Source organism: Grammomys surdaster, unplaced genomic scaffold, assembly GCF_004785775.1.
Source record: "Grammomys surdaster isolate TR1022 unplaced genomic scaffold, NIH_TR_1.0 187, whole genome shotgun sequence".
In the NCBI taxonomy this organism is placed as follows: domain Eukaryota; kingdom Metazoa; phylum Chordata; class Mammalia; order Rodentia; family Muridae; genus Grammomys; species Grammomys surdaster.
This window is the reverse complement of record NW_021604632.1, coordinates 9524074-9542245: the sequence shown is the minus strand read 5'-3', so window position 1 is coordinate 9542245 and position 18172 is coordinate 9524074. Positions and strand designations below refer to the sequence as shown.

At 39.3% G+C, this 18172-nt stretch overlaps 2 protein-coding genes and 1 non-coding gene across 4 annotated transcripts in view; 1 reads left to right on the top strand and 2 right to left on the bottom strand.

Moving 5' to 3' along the window:
* The window catches only part of Nfatc3 (nuclear factor of activated T cells 3), a 77249-nt gene that overhangs the window by 41130 nt on the left and 17947 nt on the right, over positions 1-18172 (top strand). For both annotated transcript variants that reach the window (XM_028768642.1, XM_028768641.1), the window contains exons 6-9: positions 975-1115; positions 2946-3001; positions 6312-6438; positions 12237-13241. In XM_028768642.1, the coding sequence (XP_028624475.1) occupies positions 975-1115; positions 2946-3001; positions 6312-6438; positions 12237-13241 (1329 nt within the window). The remainder of the gene's footprint in view (positions 1-974; positions 1116-2945; positions 3002-6311; positions 6439-12236; positions 13242-18172) is intronic.
* LOC114622311 lies at positions 6643-6753 on the bottom strand. Its single transcript, XR_003711571.1, has one exon. It is a non-coding gene; the product is annotated as a U6 spliceosomal RNA (small nuclear RNA).
* LOC114622216 (putative 60S ribosomal protein L37a) lies at positions 10415-10758 on the bottom strand. The gene has a single exon (XM_028768644.1). The coding sequence runs from the start codon at positions 10746-10748 to the stop codon at positions 10470-10472; it is 279 nt and encodes a 92-aa protein (XP_028624477.1). The 5' UTR covers positions 10749-10758; the 3' UTR covers positions 10415-10469.

Genomic DNA, 18172 nt, shown 5'->3' with positions numbered 1-18172 from the left:
TGACTCAAAAAAAGGGGTGGCGGTGGGGGACTATATTATTAGCAGTTAAGAACAGAAAGTAGCAGGAAAAGGTGGAATAAAAACTAAGTAACACTGTACATTAGAAATCAGATTATAGCCAGATGTGGTGGTGTACACCTTTAGTTCCAGGATTTGGGAAGCAGAGACAGGAGAGTCTCTTAAGTTTCAGGCCAGCTTGGTCTACAGAGTCAGTTCTAAGACAGCCAGGCTATACAGAGAAACCCTGTCTTAAAATAGGAAGGAAGGAAGGGAGGGAGGGAGGGAGGGAGGGAGGGAGGGAGGGGGGGAGGGAGGGAGGGAGGGAGGAAGGGGGAGAGAAGGAAGGAAGAGAAAAAAAAGAAAAGAAAAAAGAGGATCAGATTATGTTCCTGAAATCCTGTGGAAGTAGAAAAATGTAGTCATTGCTGAAAGTCATTGTTGTTTATAGAAATTAAATAGTAAAATATGTGTTCCATTATGTTTTAGTTCTTTATTTTAAAAAGTATCTTCCATAGAAGTCTAATGTGATAATCTGAGAGTTGCTTGTCTTGTACGAGTTATTTAGATACTTGTCTTCTCTTAATTGCTCATAGTTTAATTATGTATTTTTGGACTTGATTTTTGTAATTAGATTTGTAAATTTTAACAGTTCTATGGATGGCATATACTCAAGACTTAAAATTAAAAACAAATATTAAGTAAATGTATGGGAACCAATGCATTAGTTAAAGACATTAATTTATCTTTATCAGATTTTTTTGCAGTTGTACTGTAAAATAATTTCGTATCAATTGAGTATAACCCTCTTGTTTCTAAACATTTTAGCTCGTTTAATAAGAATTATTACCAGTGTCTTGATTTTTTTAAAAAGCTTAAATAAATTAATTCCAATGTTTACTTTATAGTTTGGGCATATCTTAAATGTGTAAAATATTTTAAAATAATATTTTGTTTTTCTTAACTCTTGAAAACAGCTCAGCGATCTGCTCAAGAGCTCCCTCATATTGAGAAGTACAGTATCAACAGCTGCTCTGTTAATGGAGGCCACGAGATGATTGTGACTGGGTCTAATTTTCTTCCAGAATCCAAAATCATTTTTCTTGAAAAAGGACAAGGTAAATAATACAAAATACAAATTAACTCAGTCTGTGATAAAAGTACTAAATTAAGTAGATATTTCAGTTATATTAATCACCAAATAGTCTTCATAAAGTTATAGGCATCATCTAAACACTGGATTTTATTGAAAACTTAGTCACTAAATTTACATGTAAATGATAAATTCTCTTACTGGCGTATTAAAAATAATACATCCAACATTTCTACTACTTGATGTTTACTCAGGAAACCTGGGAACACATGTCTACAGAAAGGCTGAAATACAGATGTCTATGGCAGCATTGTTTATAACAGCTCCAAAATGGAAAGAACAAAACCTTTAGATGAGCAGATAAAAACAATATACTGTGTCCACACTGCCCTAGTTTCATCTCTCTTGCTTTGATAAAATACCCAGACATTTAGGTAACAAAGAGAGTTTGGTTTATAATCCAGGTCACAACTCTTGTGAGAAGTAAATGCAGGAATTGAAGCTGCTAGTCACACCCACAGTTCCAGACAATCCCTCACTGAGCATGCCTACAGGCCAGCTTGATCTAGACAGTCCCTTATGTAGACTCTTCCTAGGTCATTCTAGGTTGTGTCAGATCGACAATTAAAACTAATCATCACACATAAGTGGAATATTTAGTCATAAAAAAGGGAAGTACTACTAGTGTATGTTGTAACATGGATATATATTGGAGACATTAGAAGAAGCCATTAGCCAGGCAGTGGTGGCACACGCCTTTGATCCCAGCACTTGGGACACAGAGGCAGGCGGATTTCTGAGTTTGAGGCCAGCCTGGTCTACAGAGTAAGTTCCAGGGCAGCCAGGGCTACACAGAGAAACCCTGTCTCAAAAAACAAAAACAAAAAAAAAGAAGAAGAAGAAGCTATAACAGAATACATAGAGTAAGCAATTCGTACAAGTAGGAAATAGATTTTGGGCTTTGCAGTTATGCAAGAAGTGACAAGAGATGGTAAAAAATGGTCTGGAATTAGCAGCGAATATCCTAACTAAATTGCATAGGGATGAAATTAGCAAGGTATGTTTTAAATACTTTGGGTTAGTTGGTTGTTTTATTTTGTTTTTTCAAGACAGAGTTTCTCTGTGTAACCCTGACTTTCCTGGAACTCATGCTGTAGCCCACACTGATCTTGAACTCTGAGGCCCCTGCTCCTGGCTCCCAAGTACTGGGACTAAAGGTGGGCACACCACCCTTAAACTGATCTGCTGCCCTCTACTTTCAAGTCTGGAATATCAGCCATCTGCCCCCACAGTGGGCCTCTTGCTTTTGTTTAGTTTTATTTAAGATTATTTTTCTCTTCATTTTTGTGTGCGTGTGTTTTGAGGGTATGAGTGTTTTGTTTTTGTGCATGTTTTGGAGGCCAGGGATCAGTGTCAGTTGTTTTCTTTAATTGGTTTCTAACTTTGGGAGAGAGGAGAGAGAAAAATTTCTCACTAGCTGTTAATCTGGGCATCCTAATTTTTTGTTTTGTTTTGTTTTTTTTTGTTTTTTTTCGAGACAGGGTTTCTCTGTGTACCCTGGCTGTCCTGGAACTCACTCTGTAGACCAGGTTAGCCTCGAACTCTCGAACTCAGAAATCCGCCTGCCTCTGCCTCCCAAGTGCTGGGATTAAAGGTGTGCGCCACCATCGCCCGGCTATGTTATTCTTTCCATATTTTTTCACACTACATTTTCTTTTTTTTTTTTTTTTGTTAGTTAGAACTCTGTGAGAAAAAAACCATTCTCCTTGCCAATAATTTGTGATACTACATAGATTACATTTTCTATGTTTTCAAACTTAAATTGCTTTTAACTGTAAATTTTTTCTTTCAATAGATGGAAGACCTCATTGGGAGGCTGAAGGGAAAATAATCAGAGAAAAATGTCAAGGGGTAAGAAATTTACCTTAATTATTTAATTAGTAAGAAGTATTTAAAGTGGGCTGGAGAAATGGCTCAGTGGTTAAGAGCACTTGTTCCTCTTGCAGAGGACCTGGGTTCAATTCCTAGTGCTCACATGATGGTTCACAACCATCTGTAACTCCAGTTCCAGGCATCCAGTCTCCATTCCTGATCTCCTCAGAAATCAGGCATACACATGGTACATTATATATATATATGCAGGCAAACATTTATCCACATAAAATTTTAAAAATATATAATTCTTAAAGAAGTATTTTATTTAAAAAGTAGTGTTTAATGATAAGCATGGTGACATATGCCTTTAATACCAGAACATAGGAGATAGAGGTAGGCACTTGACTGTGAGTTGAGGGCCAGTCTAATGTTGATAGTGACACCTTATCTCTCCACAAAAAAGAAAAAATATTTAAGAAACTTAGGAGAAAATTGAATAATGCAACTTTATAGTATGGGAAAGAATGAGAAAAAATAAAAATAAATCAGAATTTTTATTAGTTTGGAAGTGTGATACTTTTCTGGTATTCAAATTAAAGTTTAAGAAAAATAAACAAGCTAGGCTGTAGTGGGCCATGCCTTTAATCCCAGCACCCTGGAGGCAGAGGCAGACTAATCTCTGAGTTTAAGGCCAGCCTGGTGTACACAGTGAGTTTCAGAACAGTGAGAGCTAGACAAAGAAAACCCTGTCTTCTTTTTTGTTTGTTTGCTTGTTTGTTTGTTTTTTGTTTTTCGAGACAGGGTTTCTCTGTAGCCCTGGCTGTCCTGGAACTCACTCTGTAGACCAGGCTAGCCTTGAACTCTCCAACTCAGAAATCCGCCTGCCTCTGCCTCCCAAGTGCTGGGATTAAAAGCGTGCACCACTACCGCCTGGCTGAAAACCCTGTCTTGAAGAAAGGAATAAACAAAACAAAACAAAAGCAATTTATATCTTCTCTTTGGTGTAAAAAAAAGAAAAAAATGGAAATGAAAGGCTAGAAATGGAAGACCTTACATAATAGAAGTGTCACTAAACTGAGCACGGCGCCCCACACTTATAATCCCAATAGAAGCAGCAGAATCCATGATTTACAGGCTAGCTTGGTCTTCATGGGGAAGTCTAGGCCAGCCAAGGCTACATAGTGAGACTTTGTCTCAAAAAATACCAAAGAATGTGTATAGTATGCTAGCTTGTAACTACAGCACTCAAGGGGCAGAAGATAGAAAGAGTAAGTCTGAGGCCATCTGAAGCTAAATAACAAGTCCAAAGCTAATATGTTCCTCCTAGCCCAGCAAAGCAACTATGCTGTCTAGTTTTAAGTCAGCTTGCTACAAGAGCTTGCTACAAGAGGGAGCTTCAATTAAGAAAATGAGAATATTGTATTATATATAATATAATTATAGCCTCAATTGAGAATATGGAGAAAGCTTCTGTAAGATCTATAAGGCAAGCCTGCCTGTAGGGCATTTTCTTAGTGATTGATGTGGGAGAGTCCTGCTCATTGTGGGTGGGGCACCCCTGGGCAGGTGCTCCTGGGTTCTATAAGAAAGCCGACTGAGCAAACCATGGGAAGCAAGCTAGTAAGGAGCACCTGTCTGTGACCTCTGCATTAGCTCCTGCTTCCAGGTGTCTGCCCCTTTTGAGTTTCTGTCCTGACTTCCTTCCATGATGATAGTAGTAATGAAGTATAATCTAAGTGAATCATTTCTTTCCTGAGTTGCTTTTGTCATGGTCACGGTTTTGGTTTTTGTCATGGTGTTGTAGCACACCAATATTAATACTAACTAGAACAGTAACCATACTTCTTTTTGAGTAGACAGGGCCCTTTTCTTAATAAATACCAATTTTGCTTGCAGTGGGACAAGCCTCTAGTGATTTGTCCTAACACCAGAGCTACTCATTAATCCATTGAGCTTTCCAGAACCCTTACTAGAACAACCTGTAGTCTTGCATCTTGACTGGAGTAGACACAGTGTTTTCTAGACTAGGAAATAGCACTTTCCACAATGCTTCCTAAAGACTTGGAAAAGTCAGGTCGATGATTAGATTTGATTTTGGATAAAGATTTTTCACTTTTTGTATGTGCATATAAGTTTTATATACTTCCAATTTAGATGTTTTGAATATAAAACTCATGCTAAGAAATCTAAACTAGGGGCTGGAGAGATGGGTCAGCAGTTAAGAGCATTTGTTGCTCTTCCAAAGAACTTGAGTTTGGTCCCCAGTACTCATGAGGTGACTAACCTCTCTTAACCCCAGTTCCAGAGGATACAACATCTTCTAATCGCCTTGGGTGCTGCACACATGTGGTGCACAAACATACTTGTAGGCAAATGCTTGTTTAAGTTTTTTTTTTTTCTTGGTTTGGTTTGGTTTTTCAAGACAGGGTTTCTCTGTGTAGTCCTGGCTGTCCTGGAACTCACTCTGTAGACCAGGCTGGCCTTGAACTCAGAAATCCGCCTGCCTCTGCCTCCCAAGTGCTGGGATTAAAGGTGTGCACCACCACTGCCCGGCTAAAGAAAGATTTATTTATTTGTATGAGTACACTGTGGCTGTCTTCAGACACATCAGAAGAGGGCATTGGATCCCATTACAGATGGTTGTGAGCCACCATGTGGTTGCTGGGAATTGAACTCAGGACCTCTGGAAGAGCAGTCAGTGCTCTTAATTTCTGAGCCATCTCTCCAGCCCCTTAAGTTTTTAAAAAAGAAAACTATAATACAACTTGAGAAATGTTAATCATGATCATACATTCAAGTGGGCTTCCTGTTTTTATATGTGTGTGTGTGTAGTAGGGGCTGCAGAGATGGCTCAGAGGGAAAGAGTGCTGACTGCTCTTCCAGAGGTCTAGAGTTCAATTCCCAGGAACCACATGGTGGCTTACAACCAGTGTTCAGTAGAGCCATGTATTTTAGCGCATAGTATATAATAAGACTTTATTTATTTTAAAAGGTATACAACGTAGCTCAGCCTGGCCTTGAATTTGTCATCTGTCTGCTTCTACCTCCTGAGTACTGTGGTTATAAATATGCATCACCATGCCTAAAGTCTCATATTTTTGCTCTAACTAGAAGCACAATGGGGATAAAAATCAGTTTCTTTAATGATTAATAAAGATTTTTTGTCTTTGTCAAGATATTTATATAAATCTCCAAATGACTTATTTGACTAGTTTATGTGCATAATTTTCTGTGATGTGGAAACCCTTGCATTAAGAGTTAAGTTTCATGAGTTGCTCTGAATTTGGCAGGTGCATTTCATTTTTAGTTCTGAGTATAACACAGTCTTCCTTTCCTTGTTCCTTAGGCTCACGTTGTCCTTGAAGTTCCTCCTTATCATAACCCAGCAGTTACATCTGCTGTGCAGGTGCACTTTTATCTTTGCAATGGCAAGAGGAAAAAAAGCCAGTCTCAACGTTTTACTTATACACCAGGTACAAGAAGTGATGGTTTAGAGTTTTCTTTTATAATAAGAATCTTACATTAAAATGTTTAATGTGATACAAACATATTCTTTTTTTTAGTGTATAGAAAAGAGTTTATTGGTTATTAGACATGGATTCATTTTGCATGACTTTATGCAATGTGTCAATAGCAATCTTACAAATTTTTCTCTTTAAAATTTTATTATTTAGGGAAAAAATATGGAATGCTTCACGAATTTGAGTGTCATCCTTGTGCAGGGGTCATGATAATCTTTTCTGTATTGTTCCAATTTTAGTATACACATGTGCTGCCGAAGCGAGCACGCCAGCACACTCTTGTTGTCGTCGTTCTGCTGTTGTTCTCTGTGTAGCCCTGGCTGTCCTGTAGCTGGCTCTCTAGACCAGGCTGGCCTGGAACTCAGAGATCCGCCTGCCTCTGCCTCCCGAGTGCTGGGATTAAAGGCGTGCACCACCATTCCCTAGCTTCTGTAGCATTTTTATTTGACAAGTCACAGTTAGACCAGCCTGTGAGCTATGGAGGATACAAAGGCAGTGTCAAGAGTGCTTGTTTTGGGATACCCACTAATCAAAACATGTATCCTGACCTCGTTTTGCAACAATCAAAGCTATTTAATTTTCCAGTTTTTTTGTTTTTGTTTTTTTTTTTTGGTTTTTCAAGACAGGGTTTCTCTGTGTAGTCCTGGCTGTCCTGGAACTCACTCTGTAGACCAGGCTGGCCTCGAACTCAGAAATCCGCCTGCCTCTGCCTCCCGAGTGCTGGGATTAAAGGCGTGCGCCACTACCACCCGGCTCCAGTTTTTTTTATTATGACCTAAATACTATATTTAATATATACTAATGATTAAGTAGTTAAAGAACAAATATTTATACAAGTCTTCTCTGTGGTAGACACTGTGCTTGTCACCAAGGCAGATATGATGATGATGATGGTGATGATGATTATGATATGGACCTTTCTCTTCAAGAGGAAACTTTTAAAATTTAATTTAAATTTTTACGTGTATGGGTATTTTGGCTGTATAGATGTCTGTGTACTGATGTTGGTGGAGGCCAGAAGAGGGCTTCAGATCCCCTGGATCTGGAGTTACAGGTAGTTGAGCCCCAGGTGGGTGCTGGGAATTGAACCTTAGGTTCTCTGCAAGAGCAACCTATGCTCTTAACCACAACCATCTCTCCAGCCCCTCTTGCAGAAACTTTTACCTTGTATATACTAAGAGTCTCAATTTTATTTCATTGTTCATTTAGAAGGGCTTTATTGTTGTTGTGTTTTCTGTTTTTGTTTTTTAGACATGGAAGGGCTCACTCTGTAGCTGGCCTGGGATTTACTCTGTAGTTCAGGCTGACCTAAGACTGTTGATAATCCTCCATCTCAGCCTCCTCAGTGCTAAAATAATAGGTATATGGTACCATGTAATACTGTTGATTATTAAGGGTTATTCATTTGTCATATATTTCATTTATAGTCTGTAAAAACTTTATAGTTTCAAATCTTTTTTGTTTGTTTGTTTGAGACAGGATTTTTCTGTGTAGTTCCAGCTGTGCTGGAACTCATTCTATAGACAGGCTGGCATTGAACTCCCAGAGATCCTCCTGCCTCTGCCTCCTGTAAGGCATGCATCACCACACCTGGCTTGTTTTCAAATCTTAATCATACATAGCTCTTGTGGTTAATGGCATCATAGAACTTTATAAGACCTAAAAGACACATGTATTAACAGGGAGGTGACATCATATTCAGGGCTTGAGATGTAGCTTGTTTACTTTTTGATTGTTTGATTTGTTTGATTGTGTTTTTTTGTTGGTGGTGGTTGGTTGGTTGGTTGTTGTTGTTGGTGGTGGTGGTGGTGGTGTGTTTGTTTTGTTTTGTTGCTGTTGTTGTTTTTACTAGTATGTGTTAGCCCTGGGTTCAATCTCCAGAACCACCTAGGGACTCCATATAATTCATCCAAGCACTTTGGAGGCAGAGGCAGGAAGGTAATGAGTTTCAAGCATGCTTGGGGTACATAGCAAGTTCTACGGCCTTCTGTGTCAATAAGAAGTCTAGTGGCTTGTTTTTGTTTTAAATTTATAACTGTGGAGTTAGATTTATGTTTGTTTTGTTTTTGTTTGTTTGTTTTTTTCGAGACAGGGTTTCTCTGTGTAGCCCTGGCTGTCCTGGAACTCACTCTGTAGACCAGGCTAGCCTCGAACTCTCGAACTCAGAAATCCGCCTGCCTCTGCCTCCCAAGTGCTGGGATTAAAGGCGTACGCCACCACCGCCTGGCAGGAGTTAGATTTATGTATCAGCTCACGGAAGTTTAAAAAATGACTCAGACAATAAAAAAATGTTTTAAATATTCAGGAATGGGAGTATCAGTGATGGTTAAGAATATCAAATTTCAGGCTGGAGAGATGCTTTAGTGGTTAAGACCACTGACTGCTCTTCCAAAGGTTCTAAGTTCAATTCCCAGCATCCACATGGTGACTCACAACCATCTGTAATGGAATCTAATTCCCTTTTCTGGTGTATGTGTGAAGACAGTGCGCGTGTGTGTGTGTGTGTGTACGTACATATATATATGTATGTATAATAAGAATAATTTAAAAAAAAAATAAAGAATATCAAATTTTTCCCTAGTAGAGGTAGGCAGATCTCTGTTAAATTGAGGTCAACCTGGTCCACATAGTGAATTTCAGGACAGCCAGAGCTACATAGTGAGAACTTTCCTCAAAACAAAACAAAAAAGTATCAGATTTCTGAAGAAGATGGAAAGGAATAAGATTTTAGAATATAGAGGTTGAAGCCAGGCATAATGCTACATGTATATAATACATACTCAGAAAGTAAGACAGGTAAGAATATCATGAAGTTTATCCTGACCTATGTAATGCGACCATGGCTCTAGCAAACTAGAGGTTGGAATACACTGAAAAGGATAACAACTCTGATTCCCATACTCATGAATTTGTAGGTCCCCTCTCTCCTGGTTGTGTTTACTTTTAGGTTGTGGGGTTTTATTGTTGTTGTTGCTGCTGCTTGTTGTTGTTGTTGTTAGTTGGTTTCTTTGTTTGTTTGTTTGTTTGAGACAGTCTCATTGTGTATCGGACTGACTTGAAACTCCTGGAGATCTGCCTGTCTATGCTTCTGCTTCCTGAGTGCTAAGAGTAAGACATGCACTACCACGTCCAGCTGTGTAACTTTATGTTGCTGTACTCAGAAATCAAAGTACTGTTGTAATGAAACTCATCTCTCTCTTGAATAAGGAAGAATGCTTCTGTAATTGCAAAAAAAAAAAAAAAGCACTATGATTAGCAAATTAGAGGTGTTGATTACTTCCTAGTAGTGGTAGTAATTAAAAGACAAAAGCAATTAAGAGAAGCTATGCTGCTTTGATGTTACCGTCTCATGAATTGGGAGAATGCTATAAAGATATAATTCTATTGGCAGTACATATCAAAATGAAAATCAGTAGAGTCTCAGGATGGAGAAGAACATTAGATTGGCCTAGCACTACCGCCAAGCTGTAGCTTCGAACTTGCTGTGTAGCAAAGGATGGCCTTAAATTCCAGATTTTCCTTCCTTTACTTCCTAAATCCTGGGGTTACAGGCATGCACCACCACATTCAGCTGCTTTTGTCTCCTTTTTAGTTCACTTTAAAGCAATCAGTTTCATAACCAAGGTCTCCACTTATCAGAGTTAAGGGATGAGAATAGTGAGCCATCCTGCCTTCCTTCTCTCTTTTGCACCCCTCCTCCCCCTTTTCCTCCTTTTCTTTTCCTAGCCTTCCTCCCCTCCCCCCTTTAAGATAGGGTCTAACTTGGAAATCAGAGATCCATGTGTCTCTGACCTCTGAGCGCTGGGATTAAAGGCAAGAGTCACCAAGCCTGGCCTTATGTATTGGTTTTGTGTATTGCAATGTTAATTTGTTTATTGGTTTCTTAGAGATTTTGGTAGTTTTTCTTTTTTTTTTTTTTTTTTTTTTTTTCTGTAAATTAACCCGTTTATTGCAGGGCAGGCGAGTCTCAGGCGGTAGGGCTTCTACTGGTCTTTCAGTTCCTTCAATCTTCTGATGGCAGACTTCACTGTGACTGCAGAGGTGGTGTTGTAGGTCCAGGTCCCACCAGCCACCGTTTTCATGCAGGAACCACAGTGCCAGATGCCAACAGCTCGTCTCTTCATCTTCGTCTTGCCGCAGAAGGAGCAAGTATACTTAGCGTGCTGGCTGATTTCAATTTTCTTCACCATTTTCCGGAGGGAGGCCCCATAGCGGGTCCCGTATTTCCCGACGATCCCAACCTTCTTGGTGCGTTTAGCCATGTCGCCAGAACCGAAGCCCAAGCCCTAGTTTTTCATTTTTTACATTATTTTTTCCTGTTTTTTGTTTTGTTGTTTTGTTTTTCTTTAGACAGGGACTAGATAGCCCAGGCTGTTCTTAACTTACCACATGAGAGAGAGGTTTCAGATTGGGAATTCTAGGTTCGGTGCTTTATAGGCCATAGGATTATTTTTGGTGGCTTTTCTTGTTGTTTTTTATTTAGCAATCACCCTCTTCTTTTTTTTCTTCTTTTTTGAGACAGGGTTTCTCTGTGAAATATTGGCTGTCCTGAGACTCACTCTGTAGATCAGGCTGCCCTCAAACTCAGAGGAATCTGCCTGCCTTTGCCTCCTTAGCACTTGGATTAAAGGCGTGTACCACCACTGCCCAGCCATTAGTCTCTTTTTAAATTATGTTTTAAACATTTCTCATCTGTATGTGCACACCTGAAAATTTATTTCTGAGTGATAAGCACTGTGCTTGCTGTATTATTTGTAGGTCAGAAGACAACCTCAGGTCTCAGATGTCATCCTTCCCTTCCATTTTGTTTAAGAGAGGGTCTCTGTTTAGTTTTTGGGCACTGCTTATGTCAGACTAGCTGGTATATGAGCTTCTAGAATTCTCTGGTCTACCATCTCTCAATTGCTCAAGCAGGACTGGATTACCAAGGGCCTGACTTGTCTGTTTGTTTGTTTTGCATGGGTTCTGGGGATTCAAACTCAGGCCCTCACAATTATGCAGCAAGCATTTTACCTAATGAGCCAAATCTTCAGCACCTCCATAGTTAATATTTAAGTTAACATAAAGGTAGTAGGTTTCATTATGGTATTTTGTACATAAATGTCATCTACTTTGCTTTTGAGACAAGGTCTCACTAAGTATAAGTAGCCTTGCTTGGTCTAGAACTTGTCATGTATACCAGACTGACCCTGAACTCTGAGATCTGCTTGTCTCTGCCTCAGGAGTATTGGGATTAAAGGTGTGTGCCATTATGCTTAAGTCTGTTTTTCTTTGTTTGCTTGGCTTTTTTTTTTTTTGAATGATAATATATACATAATGAAAAACATACCCCCCCCCAAAAAAAAAAAACCCGACTAGTGAGCTTGCTCAGTAGGTAAAGACACTTCCTGCTAAGCCTGATGACCTACCTGTGTTAGACCCTTAGGTCCTGAATGATAAAAGGAGAAAGCCAACTCCCACAATCTGTTCTCTGATCTCCATACGTGCACCTGGTGTGTCTGCACTCACACAACCTGAATGAATGAATATAATTTTTTAAACTAAAAATATTTGTGTGTATATATGTGTATATATGGATGCATATATGTTGACAACAAATAAAACATTTTACATGAATTTCCTTCTCTAAAGACATTGAGTTCATCTCCATTGTGTTATGGTTATATACCTTAGAATTACAGAATTAGGTTATGTCATAATAATTTTGTAAGCTACATAATAACATATGTTTTAATCCTTTTATTTTTCAGTTTTGATGAAGCAAGAACAAAGAGAAGATAATGATTTGTCTTCAGTTCCATCTTTGCCTGTGCCTCATTCTGCCCAGACCCAGAGGCCTTCCTCAGATACAGGGCATCCCCATGACAGTGCATTGTCAGCACCGAGAAGCTTGATTTGTCCAATGCAGCCAGCATATGCATCTATGATAACCTCCACCCATTTGCCACAGTTGCAATGTAGGGATGAGGGTGCTGTTAAGGAACAGCACATGATACCATCTTCAGTCATGCACCAGCCTTTTCAAGTTACACCAACATCTTCTATGGGGTCTTCCTATCAGTCTATACAAACTAATATGTATAATGGTCCAACTTGTCTTCCTATGAATCCTGCCTCTAGTCAAGAATTTGATCCAGTTTTGTTTCAGCAGGATGCAGCTCTTTCTAGTTTAGTAAATCTTGGCTGTCAAACACTGTCACCAGTACCATTTCATTCTTCAAATTCAGATGCAACAGGACATCTCTTAGCACATTCACCTCATTCTGTACAAACCCCACCTCATCTGCAGTCAGTGGGATACCATTGTTCAAATGCAGGACAAAGATCTCTTTCTTCTCCAGTGGCAGACCAGGTCACAGGTCAGCCTTCTTCTCATTTACAGCCTATTACATATGGTCCTTCACATCCAGGATCTGCTGCAGCAGCTTCCCCAGCAGCCTCTCATCCCCTGGCTAGTTCACCGATTTCTGGGCCATCATCCCCTCAGCTGCAGTCAATGCCTTATCAGTCTCCTAGCTCAGGAACTGCCTCATCACCATCTCCAGCTACCAGAATGCATTCTGGACAGCACTCAACTCAAGCACAAAGCACAGGCCAAGGAGGTCTTTCTGTACCTTCATCCTTAGTATGTCACAGTTTGTGTGACCCAGCATCGTTTCCACATGGTGGTGCAGCTGTGAGCATTAAACCTGAACCTGAAGATCAAGAACCTAACTTTGCAACCATTGGTCTACAGGATATCACTTTAGATGATGGTAAGTCCCATCTCCTCCCCACCTTGCCCTACTTACCCTACCTCTGTGAATGTGTGTGTGTTTATGTATTTTGAGATAGACTGGTGTTGAACTTACTGTATCATGGAGAGTGGCCTTAAATTTCTGATCCTCCCAAGTGTTAAGATTATAAGTATGTATACCACCAGACCCATGTAGTATTAGAGATTGAACCCTAGGACTGGTGTGGGGCCAGGGTTCAGTTCTTGCAGAATTGAAACTAAGTGTCAAAGCCGGGCGGTGGTGGTGCACGCCTTTAATCCCAGCACTTGGGAGGCAGAGACAGGCGGATTTCTGAGTTCGAGGCCAGCCTGGTCTACCGAGTGAGTTCCAGGACAGCCAGGGCTACACAGAGAAAAACCCTGTCCCGAAAAAAAAAAAAAAGAAACTAAGTGTCAGCTCAGGCTGACTTCAACTATATGGTGATCTTTCTACCTCAGCCTCCTAAATGCTGGAATGACAAAAGTGATGTCACCACATATGTTACCTGTAATACCATATATAGTTATCTGTAACCATTATCTAGTGAAAATCCTACAGATTCTAGAACTAGATACAGAATTTTAGTTTTCTCTCTAATTCTATATTAATCTGTCTTAGGAAAATAATTCTAGATCAGCTATCTAAATCAGGAACTGACCTAGACCTAGCTTATTTCCTGTTACAGGTTTGTAGATCCATTCCATAATGGAGAAAGCTGTCATTGAATGTCAGGTCATAGGGCTGAAGTGTTGTCTCTCCAACTAGCTCATAACTTAATTAACCCATTTATTGTAGTCTACCACATGACTGGATACCAGTTCTCAGTTTCTTTTTTTGTTTTTTTTTTTGTTTGTTTGTTTGTTTTGTTTTTTGTGTGTTTTTTTGGGCTTTTTTTTTTTTTTTTTTTTTTTTTTTTTTTTTTTTTTTTTTTTGTTACAGGGTTTCTCTGTGTAGCTCTGGCTGTCCTGGAACTCACTCTGTACTCTGTAGACCAGGCTGGCCTCGAACTCAGAAATCCTCCTGCCTCTACCTCCCAAGTGCTGGGATTAAAGGCGTGTGCCACCACCGCCTAGCAGTTCTCAGTTTCATACATCTCATTCTCTCCCAGAGTTCCTCTCTCCCTATGGGAACTCTCACCTCCTGTTCCTACCTCAGCTGTTAATTGGCAGGTGATGTTTCCATAACTGTACACAAAAGAATCTCTTTACACACCCACATGACAGTTCCTACCCTGTAACTCCCATCCCAGAGGATCCAGTGCCTTTTGTTTTTGTAGGTACTGTATGTGGTACACAGACATACACGTAAGCAAAATACTCATATACATAAAATAAGAAAAAAATTTAGATGTAAAGTTCTAAGCACAAAGGGCAAAGAAGACAATACGTAACCTATGAGTTTCTGGGGCCTTCTGTTCACACCTAATATCTAATTATATAGTACAGGCAGTCAGAATTACTATAACCAATGTATAAAAGATCCATATTAGAAGGTTAGCAGAAATATGTATGACAGATTTCATAGGAAGGATTTCACAAGTCTTCCATTAGTGATATTTGAAGATGTATGTTTTCAGCAGATTTGCCAGGGAGAGTGTAATTTTTTGGCAAGGGAACAGATGGTACAGTAGAGGATAGTTTTCAAAGACATGTGGGAGATAGCCCATGTAAACATAAAATGTATATGTAAACTAGAGTAATTCAAAGTCTTTGGGCAGTGGTGGCGCACGCCTTTAATCCCAGCACTTGGGAGGCAGAGGCAGGCGGATTTCTGAGTTCGAGGCCAGCCTGGTCTACAGAGTAAGTTCCAGGACAGCCAGGGCTACACAGAGAAACCCTGTCTGGAAAAAAACAAAAAAGCCCCCAAAAAACAAAGAAACAAAGTAACATCTTTCTATTGTCTATTTCTGGTTATCTGATCCAGTCCTTAACGTTCTGCTACTTCACATGTGTAGAGTGTCACACCAGTTGTAGTTATTGCAGTAGAGCCCAGGCTAGATTCAGATTTGTTCATTCTAGATTTAGCTCTTGTACCACTATAGCCGCCACTCAGTATAATATGGATGGTAAGAGCTCTTTGCTAAAGGTATCCATAGAATGCATTGTGAGTTTTTGTGTGCTATGATTGGTTTTAAGACAAGGTCTCACTGTGTAGCCCAGTCTTTCCTTCTTCAGCTTCATAGAGGACAGCTAGCCTGGGTTACATTTTGAAACTGTATCAAACAAACAAAGAAACACAATCCAAAAAACTAAAAGAAAACATTCCCAGATTTAAGCATCATAGAAGGCAGACTGGCTGTTGAATTTTCTCATTGCCATCTGTTGGAAAACTTGATACATGTTGATTGATGTCAAGCTGTAACTGGAGGGGACAGTGAACAGTACTCTGGGTACCACAGACACTGAGCTGTAAAGTCTTCAAGTGAATTTCTTTTCAGATGCACATTCTAGGCTAGTGTATTACTGTAGAGCCAAATTCCCAGCCATTTGTCAGTCGACTTCTTGTTTGGATTTTCTGTGAATTTCTGTTGTTTTATTTTAAGACAGAATTTCACTATATAAAGAGTGCTGGTCTTGTAGAGATTCACTTGCCTTTGTATCCCAAGTACTAGGTAGGATGAAAGGTGTACACTTCTACACCTAGCCCATCTGTCTGGTCTGGAGATAGAATTTTTCTTGAGCCTTTCTATGATTTTTAAGGCCAGCCTGGACTACAAAGTGAGTTCCAGGATAGTCAAGGCTGCACAGAGAAACCCTGTCTTGGAAAAAACAAAAACAAAAACACTTGGGGGGGTGGGGAGGGACCCTGAGTGTTATGCTGCATTTTGCTCCAGATTTTGGACCAATTGATATATATTAAAACATGACTTTTATAACATGTATAAGTAATCACAGTTATGTTTTAAACTTTTAAATTAAGATTATTTTATTGTGTAAAAGTATCTTTTACTCATCTGAAGTAATTACTGTCTTGGAGGCTTACTGCTGAATAAGTTCACCCTTTGTAGCTCTTTCTAATCTCTGACTAACTGGTTCAAACTGGCTTCTCCCAGCTTTCTGACTGAATTGCTCTGCTTGGCCTCAACTAACTCTAGCAATCTATCTAACCTTCTGGCTCCTTCTCGTTCTCTGTAAAACTGCCCTAGTAAAATTGCCTCCTCTGCACCAACTGACCTAAACTCAAGAACAAACTCCACTCCACTCCACTGCACTGCATTCACTGCACTGACTCCAGCTCAGCTTTGCAGAGTACCAGACTTAACTGAACTTACAGATCTGCCCTCCAATTAGAAGTCTCCCTCAAACATCACTGCTTCCTTCTACATACTAACTGTACTTTCATTGTTTGAGATTAAAGGTGTCCACTGAGGGCAAATTGTATTCCAGCCAGAGGGATTAAAGATGTGTGGTCCCTTGCCAGACCAGCCATGTTACTGGATTAAAATTCCTCTGTAGTATTGTAAAAATGGACTAGTAGTTTAGTGCTTTAATTTGTGATTGAGCTAACTAAATTCGGTTATAACTGTGCTTTAGTGTTTCCTCCCATTGTCTTCCTTTGTTCTTAGACTACAGAACCTCAGCTGCAGCTCTTCCTTCATGTCGTTCAGACTGCTGATGTGGTGACACTGCCACTGCCTTTTGCTGGCACTGTGCAACAGCATGCTGACCCTGAATGACAGTTAGCACTCTAGAAACCACTCAGCTGCTTTAGCTCTCTATATAAGTGTTGAGAAGAGGGTGCTTGCTGGGTTTTTTTCCTTTGTTGTTTAAATGTAGAACCTTGCTTATAGCCCAGGCTTATCTTAAATTTATTTCTATCCTATCTCTAGTTTTCGAATGCTGAAATTATAGATGTCTGCTACAATGCCTGGGTTAACAAATGTGTTTTAAAAGCAAAGGAGCAATAAACACAAGATTCACATGGCTACTTGACAGGGGTATAGAAGACTATTATGGAGGATGAGTAGAGAGGTAATATGTCAGTGTTTTGGTTTATTTATTGGATAGTGGTTTCACTGATGTTTATTGTATTTACATAAATATTTTATTACATTTTTATGTATTTGTATGTATATATATGGACAGGAGAGCCCCTGGAAATGATTATAGAGATCAGAGTACAATTTATAGGATCAGTTCTCTCTCAACCCTATGGGTTTCAGGAATCAAACTTAGTAACCAAGTTTGGTGGCCAGTACCTTCTTACTGGTCCTAGATAAGTATTTAATATTTATTTAATAATTTTATTTCATATCCATTTAATGTATTTAATATTTAATAATGCTTTATTTTAATAATATTTAAATAATGAAGGAATGTTTGTGTTTATATAATATTTAAATAATAAAGCCATATATAGCCAATAGGGAGAGGATATCATCAATGATATATATATATTTATTCCATTTATGGTCCTAGGGGTTATAAGAAGGTAGATAATATTGAACTTTTCCTTTAACTGAAATTCTAGGACCTCTTGTTGGGTACATACATGTATCATCAGCCTTCAAACATATTTATGATGACGACTTTTAAAGGTTGAATAAACTAATACAGAATGCTGTGTAGACTGGGAATATATATAGCAAAGGATTCAGAACCTTAAGATTCTACCACCCTGGGATATGCATTAAGAAAAATTAGTTTCGGCTAGGTGTGCTGTTACATGCCTTTAATCCCAACATTTGGGAGAAAGAGGCAGAAGGATCTCTGCCAGCCTGGTTTATTACATAGTTAGTTGCAGGACAGCCAGGGCTATAAAATAAAGAGAACTTGTCTAAAAGGAAGAAAGGAAACAAGAAAGCAAGGAGAAAAAAAAGAAGAAAAAGAAAGCAAAATTGATGTCTAGATCCAGTGAAGAAATACTTGATGCTATATCAAGAGTTTATGTATCTCCAGAAAAACAATTTAGGCCGGGCGGTGGTGGCGCAC

Bases quoted from the DNA above. Each gene is read 5' to 3' on its own strand.
- LOC114622216 (XM_028768644.1), bottom strand. From the start codon at position 10,748: ATGGCTAAACGCACCAAGAAGGTTGGGATCGTCGGGAAATACGGGACC.